The 15291-nt window shown below is 50.3% G+C and overlaps 1 protein-coding gene across 1 annotated transcript in view; it reads left to right on the forward strand.

Annotated features, from left to right (window-relative positions):
* The window catches only part of LOC133347530 (dual specificity protein phosphatase 8-like), a 41603-nt gene that overhangs the window by 19051 nt on the left and 7261 nt on the right, over positions 1-15291 (forward strand). Inside the window, exons 4-5 of the mRNA XM_061559863.1 lie at positions 1267-1405; positions 10684-10865. Of these exons, the coding sequence (XP_061415847.1) occupies positions 1267-1405; positions 10684-10865 (321 nt within the window). The remainder of the gene's footprint in view (positions 1-1266; positions 1406-10683; positions 10866-15291) is intronic.

Genomic DNA, 15291 nt, shown 5'->3' on the forward strand with positions numbered 1-15291 from the left:
TCTGTTCGGGCTATACGGGGGTAGAATATTTGTGTTTGTGTTGTGTAAGTAAGAGCGTGCGTGTCGGGAGTGTCTCCATTGTGTTCACGTGGGTGCCGCGTCTTGCTTTCCTTCCTCATTACTTCACTTTAATAATATCCCAATGACGCAAGTCGCCTGACATCACGTACGTGCGAGCACGCACCCAAGTTGTCGCTCGATGCTGGTCAGACCGGCATCTCCTGCCCCCCCCCCCCACGACACTGGTCGCGAGTAGACGGGGCAGGGTTTTTACGAGCGAAGAGGAGAGCCTCCCAGGGAGGTGTTGGTTTGCTCGAGGCGCTCACGTTCTTCCCCGTTAAGACCGCTGAGCCAGCGGTAGCACTCAGCACGTCGTCACCACCAGCAGCAGCAGCTGCGTCCTCGTTTTCCTGGAATCGTCTCCTCCTTCTTCTTCGAGGCAGCTGCTGTCCTGGGAAACCCGCAATGTTTTTGTTCCAAGTTGCAAAACAGTGCACCGGTCGAGACAATGCGTTCACGTACGTGCGTTGGACATCTTTCGCGACGCACGTAGCCAACCGTGCTCATCGGAGGTGCGATTGTGGTCTCAGCTTTGTCACCGACGTGGTGAGGTATGGTTAAATAATCTCCCGCGATCGATATCGCGTGGGAGGCCTTCGTCTAGCGGTGGAATGACCAAGTAAGCAATTTCACCATTTTATAGCGAATCCTGGAAAACCCAGATCTGGGAATTGTCATTGCTTCCTCAAATAAAACACGGGCCACGTGCCACTCGACTGCCACACTGTGCCTATGAAGGGGTTGGAAATGGATCTAAAAAAGTTAATTTTCGAGGTGGCTAGGTAGCCCATAGGTTTGGATGCTCAGCTGGCACTGCTAAAGTCCTGGATTGAAATACAGGCAACCACCTGTGATTAAGGCAGTTTTCAAGTTTAGAGAGGATATGATCTTGGCCTGGTCACTCGCGATCCATCCTCTGTTCCATTCTTGGAAGATGTGCATGTTGAGGTCTGCTAGCCATGAGTAGGTCTTCAGGAGAGAGTTCGTGAAGTTTTGCTTTTCCTCCTCTGAATGAGCCCAGACCACAGTGGTTTACCATGTAACAACAGGTTGGGTTGTGTGGCCACAGTCGCACCGTGGCTTGTCTTTCATTTTCCATCCTCCAATAGGAAGCATCCAACAGATGGATACTTCGGCTCATGACACGGTGGCACGATAGCCTCATTTGTCCCGTGCGAATGAACGTATGTGTTTGCGCGGGCGCAGGTGGACACGACGGAGTGCCGCAGCGTGGTGGTGTACGACCAGAGCACGCGCGACGTGCGCCGGCTTGCTCCCGACCACTTCGTGTGCGTGCTGCTCGCCAAGCTGGAGCGAACCTTCCCCGGCGTCGCCCTGCTCACGGGTAACGCACGCAGCCACGCACGCACGCAGCCACGCACGCACGCAGCCACGCACGCAGCCACGCACGCACGCAGCACGCACGCAGCCACGCACGCACGCTTTCACGCGCGCGTTCACGCGCGTTTCGTGGGTGCTCACTAACGGCACTTGCCCCCGACAGTCCGGTTCAAGGCTGCACGGGGGGATCTCACGCGTTTACACAAAGTGAGTGCATGTGTAATGGCAGGGTGACACCTGCTGGCCAGCCTGGAAGGGGAATCACGGGTAGGGGCACGGTTAAGTAACAACCAATCAGAGAGGGAGATGTATCTGGGGTAAAGGTAACAGGTGGGGCTAGCAGAGATACTCCGGGAACCTGCTCGAAGGTTCCACGAGAGGGCGGGGCTGGAGGCGGAGCCAAGCCACGCCTGGGGGGATATAAGGGGGAGCGGACCCGGGGCTCGTGTGTGTGTGTGGGGTCCTGGCTGCGTCGCTGCTCGCCGACATCTCTCTCCGTCGTCTGGCCACGTGGAAGATCTCCCGCGTGGATTCCATCGCCGTCGCCGTCATCGTCACGCCGCCAGCCAGCGGCGTAGCCGAGTGGGGGCGATGGGACCACGCCGAGTGATTGGCTGTGTCTAGCCAGTAGAGATGTTAATAGCTCGTGTTGTACTCGGTGTGGGAGAGGATAAGTGTTGGCCTGTGTTGTGCCCAGCGTGAGTAATAAAGAAGAAGTACTCTCTACACGACGTGTCGCGGAAGTCGCTCAACAGACTGGTGGGGCAAGTGCTGTTAGCGAGCGCCTATGAAAGCCGGCACGGCACACAGGGGGGTGGGTAGCCAACGCCACGCCTGGCCACCTTTGTCTCCGCAGTGCTGATGTTTACACACCGCAGCAAGTGCTCACTTAAGGCTAGTTAGACCTAGGGGAGGCCCAGCAGCGGTTCAGATATTCTTTGCTGATGTCGGCCATGAGCATGAATCGAACTCGGGTAGCTGAGTTCACAGAGCAGTAAGCTCACCGGGTTGTGTTACAATATTTTGAGGTCTTGGCACGCGCGCGCACGCCCGTGCGTGTGTGTATGTGTGTGCAGTCTCATCACGTTATTTCGCTTGCCACTGTTGTGGCGATGGAGGTGGGGGGGGGGCGGCAGCAGTGGGGAGAGAGCAAGGGTTGCCCAAGGGACGTTGGTTGCCAGGCAGTGACCCCACAGGTACCGTGTTTACCAGTTTGGCTGCCAAACCATTGGTTCAGATGCTCTCTGTCGAGCCACTTTGTACAGAGCCAACAGTCCGATGTTTGCAATTTCCATGGGTCGTTCTTAACAAAGTGCATTGTCTGCAAATTACAGTTATCATCATCAACATTAGTAGACGTGTTCTATCCGCTGCTTGATGAAACCTCCCCATGCCACGGTGCCGATCAGGCTATCCCATTGGCGATTATGTCATGATGACTCCAGAAAAAAACAGGGCTAGAGCGACGAAATTGACGGGTTACAGAGTCGTCACTGGGAAAAGAACAACATGTCAGTAGCCACGGGAGTGGGGAAGCGATCGGGGAGTCCTCTGCCCAGCGGTGGGTAGATACGGGCCCGAATCAAACTCGTGCAACTTGGCAGCATCTCTGGCTCTCCACCAGACGCCGAGAAATCGGTTTGCACAGTCGCTGGCCGGTCAAAGTTTTTCATGTCGGCCTCGATCGCAATCCGCTTTCTGGATGCCCTTCCCTGCTGCCGGTCTGGCTGCCGCCGACGTCTTCTTCATCTCTGGCTTCTTGTTGTTGTTGTCGTCGTCGTCGTTGTGTTCAACAGCCACGGCTTGGCCGTCCGCGACGGACACCGCGTCACTCGGCGTCCCAGCGGAGCGCTTGTGTTTTCTGACGGCCCAGTGCGTGTACACGTGCGGCCCTTTGTCAATATTCGCTACTGGCTGAGGGACTTTCTCACACCATGTGGGTTGTGGTGCAGGGGGGGGGGGGGGCAGGAGGGTTTATTGGCCATGCTTCATCAGGTGGGTGGGTGTGGGTGGGCAAAGGCGAGGAGCATACATGTGATAGCATGAAAGTATAGTATAACAATGGGTTTACTGCAGTCAGCTGCCCACCACGTAGCCCGCTACTCGCATACCATTTTTCTTTCCGTGCGTGTCGCCCACAGAACCATTAGACGTATGTATGTATGTGTGCATGTTGAACTTCTTTCGCACCGTACGTCGCCAACCGTACAAATGGGAGGCTCGGGGAAAGGACAACAAACGAGACGACACTATAACATGCAATGTGACTTCCCGTGAACGTGTTTGCTGACAGCAGCACTTTGTCTGACAATCCTTGACACTGCTCATGAGAGCCAGAAGGTCAAAACGGGTCCAGAGCTTGCTTGTTGATACAAATGCTGCTTGCTCATATTGCCCTGGAAAGCCAATCGACTGCTATACCACTTGTACGCAGAGATACAGAACAGGCTTCTGCTGACACGTGCTGTCCTTCCTGATAGTCAAAGGGGTGGGCAGTTGGCGCTGAGGCTGGACACGATGACATAGTTGTCACTGATTGGCCTGTTGATTGAAATGTGCCAGGCAAAGCCATGCCCTTTTTGCACGCTGAAGTCACCAAAATTAGTAACCCAGATGCCACGCAGACACCGCCGCCACCAGAGCCACAGTCTTGACGACGGTCGCTTTGTTGCTCTGTACAAATCTCTCCTCGCGGACTGGGGTTCTAAGTTGCTGAGGCCGGGCTTTAGGCCTTGTCAGGAGAATCGTACCTCCGACTGAGCAGTGCGCCCGTGTTTTAATGCTGTTAAGTACGATTAACATCTCACCCATATGACCATATGCCACCTGAGCTTGTCAGATCTCGTGAAGCTCAGCAGGATGAAGCCTTGATGAGTGCTAGGACGGGCGACCAGCATCCACAACAGGCTGTTTTTGGCTGCTCTGGGGCTATGTGGTGGGCAGCAGAAGGCATTGCCGCGGATTCCATGTTGTACTGTACTTATATGACCCTGTGTCTCTGCTCCCCGCCTTCATCAACCTGCATTGACCAGCGTGGTGAAGTATGGCCACACTGTGCCACTGCTTACGAAAGCATCAGAAGTACTGTAATGTAATTTGAAGGCTATTTTCAGGAGAGCCTCCGTTTAGTTTACAGGGTGTTGCGTGGTTTCTGCAGCAGGGAGTTGGGTTGTGGGGTCAAATCCTTTCTGAGTGGGCCGTTTCAAAGGTCGTTGTAAAATGTGCCGATTTTAACAGATGAGCTGGCGATGATGCTGATGCTGCTGGATTGGCAATAGGTGCACAAGCACAACTCGCAACAAAAAATCTCAACACATTCGTCAATACGACCTGGGTATACTTTTAAAAGACACGCCCTGGTAATAACAGGCGTCGATTCGGTCCAATGGCCCCTCCCTTCTTTACAGCACACTTAAAGGCAATGACGAAGGGCCGTTTCCCGAAACGTCGCCTATTATATACTCTTCCCTTTAAGGCTGCAGTGTTGTCAAAGAAGGTGCAGATTTAAGTGTCACAGTGGTTGCAATGTACGGGCATAAAGTGTGAATTGCACAACGCCCTGCGAATGTGATATTCAACAGTGGAAGACTGTGTTGCCTGAAAGCTACGTGCTCACCAGCCTAGCCTTGACTTGCGTGCGACTGGATTGTGGAATTCAATTGGCTGGGATGCTTGCGTATCCTGGCGGCGTCACCGAAATAATACTCGCGTTGCTCTGGCACGTGATTCAAAGTTATACGGTGATTGTGTAATGTTTAGATTGTACTTGCGGACCCATTTGTGTTGATCCACTGCTGGACGAGGGCCTCCTCATGTCGTTCGTGGGGGTTTTGACCATGCTGGAGCATAGAAAGACAGTACAACAGTGGATTTTACTAAGCTGCCTTCTGTTGTCCACCACGCAGGCCTGTAAACCTATGACAACGTGTTTGTTCATGGTTCATATTCTTGGTTCTTTCGGTAAAGTCACGTAGAAGGGAAATAATAAAATAATAATAAAACATAATAAGATACAATTCTTATTATGTTTTATTTTAATAATGATAATAAAGCATAACAAGATAAAATTCTTATTATGTTTTATTTTTATTATTGTATTATTTCCCTTCTACGTGACTTTACCGAAAGAACCAAGAATATGAATCCCTGCAGTCACGAAAGCTTTAAATCGAAATTTGTTCATGGTTGTCACCCATCCAAGTACTGTGCAGGCTTCCATGCACATTCCAGGTGATTTAGTATTTAGGTTATCTAGAGAAAAAAAAAAACATTCATATTTAAAATGAGTGCAACTGACTTGAAATATCAAAAGCATATGGCCCATTAAAACCTGATTAAGGCAGCCGTGCACACCAGCTTGAGACATGTCTTCCGATACGATTATTTAAAATCGGTCGCCCTTGGAGTTCTTAAAAATGCCCATAATCCTAAAATTAATCAAAATGGTCTATTTCTGCTTGGCCAGTTCACTGTGCGGCGAGGCTCCACGACATGCAAATCGTGAAAAGTATTTATTCTGCTTTCTGCATTCTCCCACACTGCGACAGCAATAGGTAATGTTGAAGACATTGCCCTCGCATTCTTGAGCACGTACGGCAACGCGTGCTGTGCGTTCCGGAGTACGGCATGCAGCCAAGTGCGCGTAACCACCAGGTTCATCTTCTTGGTTCTTTCGGTAAAGTCACGTAGAAGGGAAGTAATAAAATAATAAAAATAAAACATAATAAAATCAAATAATTCTCACGACGTTTCGGCTACAACGCAAGCAGCCGTCTTCAGGTGAAGAATGAGACACTACCAAGTTATATATATAAGCTCCTAGCTTGGTAGTGTCTCATTCTTCACCTGAAGACGGCTGCTTGCGTTGTAGCCGAAACGTCGTGAGAATTATTTGATTTTATTATGTTTTATTTTTATTATTTTATTACTTCCCTTCTACGTGACTTTACCGGAAGAACCAAGAAGATGAATCCCTGCAGTCACGAAAGCTTTAAATCGAAACCACCAGGTTGTTTTTATTTCCATGTTTTGTAACGTTGCTTTGAGGGGGAAGTGCAAATCGTCGTTTCTTAAGTGGGCGACAAGGTCATACAGTCGCAACGTTTGTGTGTCGCAGCGAGAAGGCCCTAGGTTCGATTCCTGACTCGGATGCCTTTCATTTACGTGTGGCATTGGTATGTTCCCCCCCCCCCCCCCGTCCGTGTTTTGAATGGGTTTCTTCCGCGTTGTCCTGGTTTCCTCCCGTAGCTAAACATTAAACACACACACACAATGTAACTGGTATTAGGCCAAACATACCAATTCTACAATAAAAGATTCCTGCAAATTACTCAATTGGGATTACGCACAGGAGCAACATCGCCCCCGACTCCTAAAAAAAAAGATTCTTCAGACTCAGTGAGGCTTTCTTTAAAAAACAAGCGTAATAATAATAATAACGATTAACTGCCATCTTGTGCAAAATTAATAGCGGTAAATCACGTGGTTACGGAGCATTTGAGATGACTGTAAAACATTTTGTCTTACGTAAACACCGTTGACAATAGTATCTTAATCGGGGAATAAGTAAGATAAGAAGAAATGTCTTCTTACGTTAATCTTATTATTGGACGTCCATATCGCACGCTTGCAGGGTGGGGACATGTCGCTGCGGTTAGCGCACTGCACTGCGAACCTGGCGACCCGAGTTAGATTCCCGGCTACCATCGGTGGCCGAGTGACATCAGAACAGGCCCTGGGTCACCGCTTCACCAACCCACGCTGACCAACGTGGTGGAGTATGGTAGATATATAAAACATTAAACTAAAGTTTTTTGTTTTTGCTACCAGGTAAGGCCCACTGGGCTATGTGGCTCTTTTTTCAGAAGCGACCTGGCCACAAATGATAGCTCAACGAAGTGGCTTATCGTGTGGAAATTTATAGCTGCCAAAAAACTCTAAATGCATGACTTGACACAGTGTGGTGAGACATTCATTCAGCCCTGAATGAACATTAATTCAATGATTGCACAATGCACTAGGTTATTGGCAAGAATGGTGTGGAAAATTGCACGGTAATCAATGTCTCAAAACATTTACAGGACACAGAATATTCAGACAAAATCAACCGTGAACCCACAGTCCGTGACAACTTTTAACATTCCGCGGGGGTGAAAATCCCAAAATTCGTGAGTCCTGTGACTAAGAACTCACGGTGTGTCACAGACTTCAGTGACAGCATTCCCAACATTAACGCTACTTTACAAGTAGCATAATTTTGGTATTTTTTTTTCTCTGTTATGTAGGCATGTATGTTGAACTTTTTTTGCACTGTACATAGCCACAGAGTTCCATTCACCTATTAGAAGATGACATCTGGGCGATGATCATTGTGACCAACATTGTAAATGGATTGTCTTTTTTAGACGTTTTTGCTATAAGGCCATCCTTCAATGACTTACCATAGCAGACGATGTGACAGGTATTTACTGCCCATTTTAGAGAAGAAGTTGGTCATAAAAGTCCTTTCCTTTTACAAGTTTCTGGGTCTCCTTTGAAAATGTAATCATTTGTCTTGAAATGGCCTGGTGGCTCAGAGGTCAAAGCCTCAGGCCGGCAGCGCTTAGATCATGGGTTTCAATCCAGACAGCCGCCAGTGATTAAACCGGTTTCTCAAGTGTAATGCGTTGATGGGCTCAGCCCGGTCACCAATGACTTAACACGCAACAAAAAACCCTCATTGTATTAAATTTGGTTCTGCACTGAATTTTGTTCCAGTCTAGTTCTGCGTATTACAAAAAAAAATCAGTTTGAAAGCCACGTGACGCACATTCGTCTGTAGCAGGGCGGGTGGGGAAGTGCTGTCCACTACTTCATGGAAGAGAGTTTTCTCAGAAGCAGCTCTGTGGTGTCCACTTCAGCGAGCAGTTCTCGAACACAAAGAAGAAACCCAAAGATGAGTTTTCCGTCTTGTGATGGGGCTCTGATTGAACAATTGTTTTAAAGTTGGTTAAAAAGACAACATGCCGTGCAGCAATATGATTCTCCCTGTTGTAATTACGTGAGCTGTTGCGTTATTTTCCTCACGTGACTCACTGCCCCTTTAGCCGGGCGCTGGTGGCGCACGTGACCTGTAACCCCGCACTGTGAAGGCAGCAGCGAGGGTTGGTGGGTCACACATTCCTGAAACTCCCAAACCCTCTGTCCCGCGAGGTCGCCATCTCCTGGTGGGGCCACGGTATGACGGCAGTACAGCAAGTGGACTAATTTTCATCTGTATTCCATCTGTATGGGGTTGTGACTTGCCCTACGGTTCCCCTCCCACGTGTTGGTTTTCTCCATGTACAGTACTTTGAAACTATAAACTAAACCATTTTTTTTTTATTTTACCAAGTAAGTCCCACTGAGCTATATAGCTCTTTTTCAGAAGTGACCTGGCCACAAATAATAGCTCAACGAAGTCGCTTATCAGGTGGAAATGTACAGCATCCAAAGACTAAACGCACGTTTAAAAATGCGGAGTGATAAACCGGAGAACCCTGAAAAATTTCCACATGACCATGGGGAGAACATGCAAACTCCAAATAAGCAGGCGTCAGCACTGTATACTAGGCGAGGTAGTTAACATTTTGCAATTGTTGGTAGCGCCACTTCTGTCTGCGGTTGCTCACGCCAATGAATCTCCCTCGCAGAGAGTGAACGAAAACTGCTCGCATTCATTATTTGAGCCACCCACACAACCTGAAGGCTCGCGAACACCCAGGCTCTCCCAAAAGTTGTCGCCTCGCCCCCCCCCCCCCCCGCGAGGCTCAGCATGAGCCCCTTGGTGCATGCTTCCTGAGCCACACAGACCCAGGGTTTGAACTCGGGGGCTTCCCAGCGGTGCTGGCCGAGTTCCCCTGCACGGGCATCGGGCGCCGTGAGACCACAACGCGAGTGCAGGCTGCCTGCAGATGCTCACGAGAAAAGCATGCGCCGGTGAGGTCATGGCGCCTGTGAAGTGCAGCTGGGGAGTGGCGTTTATATGGGTGGTGGTTGGGAGGTATGGGGGGGCGGTGTGGGGGGGGGGGTTTGCGAAGAGGAGATGACTCAATTTGTTTGGGGTTACACCTTGTGCAGCAACACACACGCATAACACGCGCACGCAAGCACACACGTGCAAACGCACACTCTAAACGGGCGCGCGCTTTTGCACGCACGGTGCAGCATATACGGCGCGGTCCGTGTGCAGACACCCAAACTGATTTCTAATGATCCTCTTAAATTTCTTGTCGGCAAATCGGACCACCTGTAATTGGACGAAGCGACTAGAATATTACGTTGGACTTGCACCCCATCTCTCCTTGCCAAAAACATCTGGCAGTTCACCAGAATTGGTTCAAGGAAGCCTGCGCACTGATGAGACATTGTCGAAACCACTCCAGAATGTTCTTGTATTGAACAAAAGCCGCTGAAATTGTGCACTCCCAGAATTCCTTGTGTTTGATGGGAACCGTCTGAAAAATACTTAGTTTTTTTATTTGGAGGAACACGTATGAAGGAGATATATTGCCTGCTTATTTATGATGTTGGACTAAGTGTATCAGGAGAGTGTTAAGTGGATTGAGACCGGTGTTTATATATCTTACTTCTTCAAGTTACTTTAGTGGAGTATCTCTAAATGAATCAACACTCCACATGCAGAAAAGCGTGTAAACACGCAATGCCCGTACACACACACACAGACTCGTTCGTGTGTGTGCGTGTGTGACCGTGGAATGTGTCTGTGTTTTCGTGCTTGCACACGTGCGCATGAGCTAATACGTGTGTGTAAGCTAATACATACATTTGTAAGCGGACATAAATGCGTATGTACGTACGTGCTTGCATGTGTACAAGCTTGTGTGTGTGTCTGCACATAAGGAAATCGCCCTTCAGCCACAGAGGAGCGATGCTCACAACAACGAGCAGAACGCCGTTTGGCTAAAATGCTGAAAGTTGGCACAGTGGGGATTACCGTTGGTGCATCTCTACCAGTCATCTGGAAAGCACATCAAGCGATATCTGAACCGGTCCCGGGCCTCCTTGGCCTCCCCTAGATTGAATCGGCCTCAAACAAGTGCCTGGTGAAGGCGTACAAACATCAGCGCTGGCGAGAGAAACGTGGCCGGGAATGGTGTTGGGCACGCCACCCTTTCGTGCGTCGTGCCAGTCACAACGATTGCTCGCTGACAATGCTTGCCCCCAACAGTATATACGGGTAGGGAGGAGAGGATCATTGTCTTTCTGTATGCACGTGTCTGCTGCACGTGTGTGCGCGTGCAGGGGGCTTTGCTGCGTTCTCCGCGTGTTTCCCGGGGCTGGTGGAGGTGGCTCGGCCGCCCGCCCCCCTCCCCTCCAGCATCTCCCAGCCGTGCCTCTCCTCCTCCTCCTCCTCCTGCAGCCTGGGCCCCACCTGCATCCTGCCGCACCTCTACCTGGGCTCGCAGAGGGACGTGCTCGACCGGGTGAGAGCGACACGCACACAAAGACAAAGGCTCCCCTACCCCCCCCCATATAGCCTTTAAGTGCCGTTGGCGAGCACCTATGAAGGCCGGATCAGTACACGAGGGGGTGGGTGGCCAGTACCACGCCCGACCGCCTTTGTCTCCCCAGTGGCGATGTTTACATACTGCACCAGGTACTAATTTGAGGCTTAGTCGACCTAGGGAAGGCCCAGGACCGGTTCAGATAATCGTCACCGGTTTTGGCCGTGAGCGGGAATCGAACTCGGATCGCCGGGTTCGTAGCGCAGCGCGCTAACCGCTACACTACCGCTCCCCGCACAATCACTCGCACACAATCACACTTTCACACACTTACAGACACCCGCACCTCTGATGAACACGGCTGGCTACGTACGGTGGGAAAGAAGTTCAACATACATGCAGTTCAACATACTTACACGCAATTTCATGCACATACATACACACACATTCACACTTCTATATACACACACACGCATGCCACAAATGCACAAACGCAACAATCACACTTGAACACGTTCACTTGTGCACATTAAAAGACAAAGCTCCCTCATATATTATTGAAGCGACCGTTCGGGCAAGTGCTGTTAGCAAACGCCTATTAATGCCGCCTTGGCACATGATGAGTGGTGTGGCTAGCTGGCCGCTGTTGTCTCGCCGTTGCTGGATTGTTTACGTTCAGCTCCAGGAACTGATTTTGAAGCCGAGTTGAACCAGGGGCAGCCCAGAATCTATTCAGATGTCGCTCACGGTTAACGCCCACGAGTTAGTCGCGCATTGCACTAACCACCGCGCCACCGCTCCCCGTGCACAGTCAACAACAACATCAACAACAACCGTGATTCCCCACGAAGTGGTGGTGATGTCACCACGGCGCTTGTGCCAGGCTAGGTGCACTTTAAGGCCACGTGAAGTCTCAACGCCCGCTGGCTGGAGGTCACGGGACAGACCCCGGTGCCATGGGTTGGCCGACTGAGATGACTGGCCGATGCATCACCTGTGCACATTTACAAAAGACAAAGATCCCCCCCCCCCCCCGTATAGCCTGAACAGACTGTTTGGGCAAGTGCTGTTAGCGAGCAGCTATGAAGCCGGCACGGCACACGAGCGGGTGGGTGGTCAACACCACGCCCGGCCGCCTTCGTCTCCCCAGTGACGATGTTTACACACCGCAGCAGGTCCTCATTTGAGGCTGAGTCGACCTAGGGGATCCCCAGGACCGGATCAGATAATCGTCACCGGTGTTGGCCGTGAGCGGGAATCGAACCCGGGTTGCCGAGTTTGTAGCGCAATGCGCTGATCGCTACACCACCGCTCCCCACATTGACACACACAATTACATGCGCGCACGCACACACACACACACAAGCACTCATGATGAATGACACAGGTGTGTGGTGAAGTCAACAACTCGCACAGTGCCTCTGTGTCCGTGCTAATGATTTTGAGCTCTGTAGCAGAGCAGGTGCTCATTTTATGTCAAGTCGACCTATGGCAAGCTCAGAGCAGATCCACTTAGCAACTGGCACTGCTTGCGTGTGAAGTGACCAAGGATTATTATCCTTGAGACTCACGGTTTTGGGTGTCTCACGTCCACGAAATGGATTCTCACGTTTCTCGTCGTTGTTGTTGTGGTGGTTGTTTTACCTGATGTAAATACCTCAACCCAGCCCTAATTATTGCGGTCCACGGGCAGCTGTTGCCGATGATTCAGGGTCATATTTAAGGGTGAGTTCCGACAGTTGTGTCGTTCCTTGCAACCTTTTCTATGAGAAAACAGTGGGAAACGAGTAAAAAAAAGTTATCCAAGGTTATTCTTATTATTTCATTGAGAGTGGGGGTGTTCGCATAGTGGTGTACGTTAACCCATTGCTGCTACACAAACTCCTTCATTAACCCCCCCCGCCCCACTTATTTTGTTCGAAGTAGACTCACCCTTGCCTCCTGCGTGACACGCGATTCTGTGCCTCAGTTGCTGGACTTTCAGGCTCCAGTTTCTTCGGAATCTTTGGTTTCTGTCTCCATTTCTCGAGTTTTAGTTTCAGCCTTTTTTGGAGTCAACCCCCCCCCCCCCACCCCGAGGTCTTTCAGCAGGGGGGCCTCACGGCTTCGAGATCCCCTTTTGGGGGTTTGACGTGCACGTCGTGAGTGGTCAGCGATCGAACCAAGGTTGCCGGCGCTTGGCCGTGTTGCGCCCGTTTGCTGTCGTGCCACGCACTCTCTCAAGCAAGCGCACGTGCACGTGTTACATATATGTATGTTTTTTTAAAAACATGAACACGGGTACACGCGCAGACTCGCAACCACACACACGTGCTCGCTTGCGCACGCTTCGACGTGGGAAACTTTTGTTGTCCACGCAGTATAAGTGGAGCTGCTGTGGCATCGAGCAATTCTTTTTGGGTGGCAGGGCGGTGCAGTGGCAACACATCAAGAAGGGCCTGGGTTTGATCACCATCTCTGGCACCGATCTGCACGGAGTTTGTACGTTCTCCAGCTGCTCTGCTTGGGTTCCCGAGTTTTCCGGTTTCCTCCCCAAGAAAATCAAAAGCTTACAATGTACATGCTGTTGGCCAAACATCCCAATGCTGAAAAGTGACCTGCAAATAACTCAATTGGGATTAAACACTGCAGCAGTATCGCTCCCAACTGAAAACTTGGCAGGACCCTCCTGAAAAAGAGAGCTGAGACTCGGTAAGGCTTCCCTGGTTAAATAAGTGTAATGATGAATCGATCAATTGTCTAATAAACTGTGTCGGCTGGTTATTATGGAGCTTTGAGATAAGTTCATGCCTAGGAGTAAGATGGATTGTGGCAGGGTGGGATTGTAAAGGGATGACGTGGGCATGGGGAGGCCTTCATCCAGCAGTGGATAAACAATGGGTGATGACGATGACGTGAGCCTATTATGCATTTATACCAAGTACACTGAACAGCGTAAATCTCAAATCGTCAACAAATTCATAAGTGCATCAAGAAAACACACACACATAAGTGCACTAAGATCCTCCGTACAGACTGTTGGGGCAAGCGCTTTTTAGCGAGCACCTATGAAGGCCGGCACGGCACACGAGGGGGTGGGTGGCCAGCACCACGCCTGGTTATTATTTTAAGTGCACGTACACACGCGCACCAACACGTGTACCAACACGCGGATGTGCTCACACTTGCAGGCAAACACATAGTGTACATTTATGCATAGTTACGCGCACACACCGTGTAAACAATGACATAAAGCCAACTAAATACGCTCTTTCATAAATGCACGGACCGTGTTAGTAACAGCCAGACGTAGGAGTGGTGTAATAATGATTAGCACGGGTACAATTACATTCCCTTTTGTCAGTCCACTGCTGGACAAGGGTCTCCCTACGCCGAGTTATAATGCCGTACTTCACCACCGCGCCGGTCACTGCGGATTGGTGAAGGCGGGGGAGCATAGACGCGGGAGCGTGAAAGCACAGTACAGCACAACGATCGATTGTTTTGCAGCACTGCCCTGCTCATCCGTGCTCAAGCACTATTCCTGCTCATCCGTGCTCAACGTCTGAGATCTGACCAGATGGGGCACAATTCAGGTGTATTATTTCTTCACGGGCGAAGACGATAATGATGATGATGGTGAGGGAGATGATCTCACTGCCAGTGACCTCCCAGGTGTCATTCCTAGCATCATCAGCAGCGATCGCTGTCTGTGGCTGTCGGGCAAAAGCCGCTCCTATGTTGTTAAAAATAAAACCAGTATTTCCCTGCTCGAATGAGTTCTGCGGCGTCGCTCATCACCTACGTTGAGTGGTCTGAGCCAGCGCTGGATATTTCGTATCCTCGTGGCAAGGGCCAAGTCTCTACTTCGGATCAGTGGTGGCACTGGGCCCAAGCAAAGCAAGCAAAAGCTTCGGGTTCCAAGCGGAGCAAAGGGCCTTCCAGATGAACTGAAAAAACAGGGGTGCGTGAAATATCAGCTAAAAAGTTAAATTTTCATAAACAAAACAAGCCAATGAACGTAAACGAGCCAATTCATCTTGGTCATCTCTGTCTCGTCTGCATCTCTCCTCACATATCACGACATCTCAATCTTGTTGCTTTTGCCTACATTTCTCTTGTCTCGAAAAGGAGGCTACCCCAAAATAATTGCGTGCTTAAGGTTCCCCAATGGCCTAGCACTACCACTATTGCTTTCTTACAAAGCGGTACTCGATTTATCGACCCCCCCTCCCCTAAGGAATGATGGGCCATTGTCGACCACAGACTGTGATTTTCGCTCGTGGCGGTCCGGTCGCCGAGTCAGATGCTTTACTCACAAGGCCACCCGGCCAGATTTCACTTGTCCTCAAATAAGCATCTTCCACAAATGCATGTTGACATGCGTTAACATGCATGTCAACATGCATCACTGCAGGGCTGTGGT

This window comes from Lethenteron reissneri, chromosome 26 (assembly GCF_015708825.2).
Source record: "Lethenteron reissneri isolate LAM-NWPU_2019-01 chromosome 26, ASM1570882v1, whole genome shotgun sequence".
NCBI lineage: Eukaryota > Metazoa > Chordata > Hyperoartia > Petromyzontiformes > Petromyzontidae > Lethenteron > Lethenteron reissneri.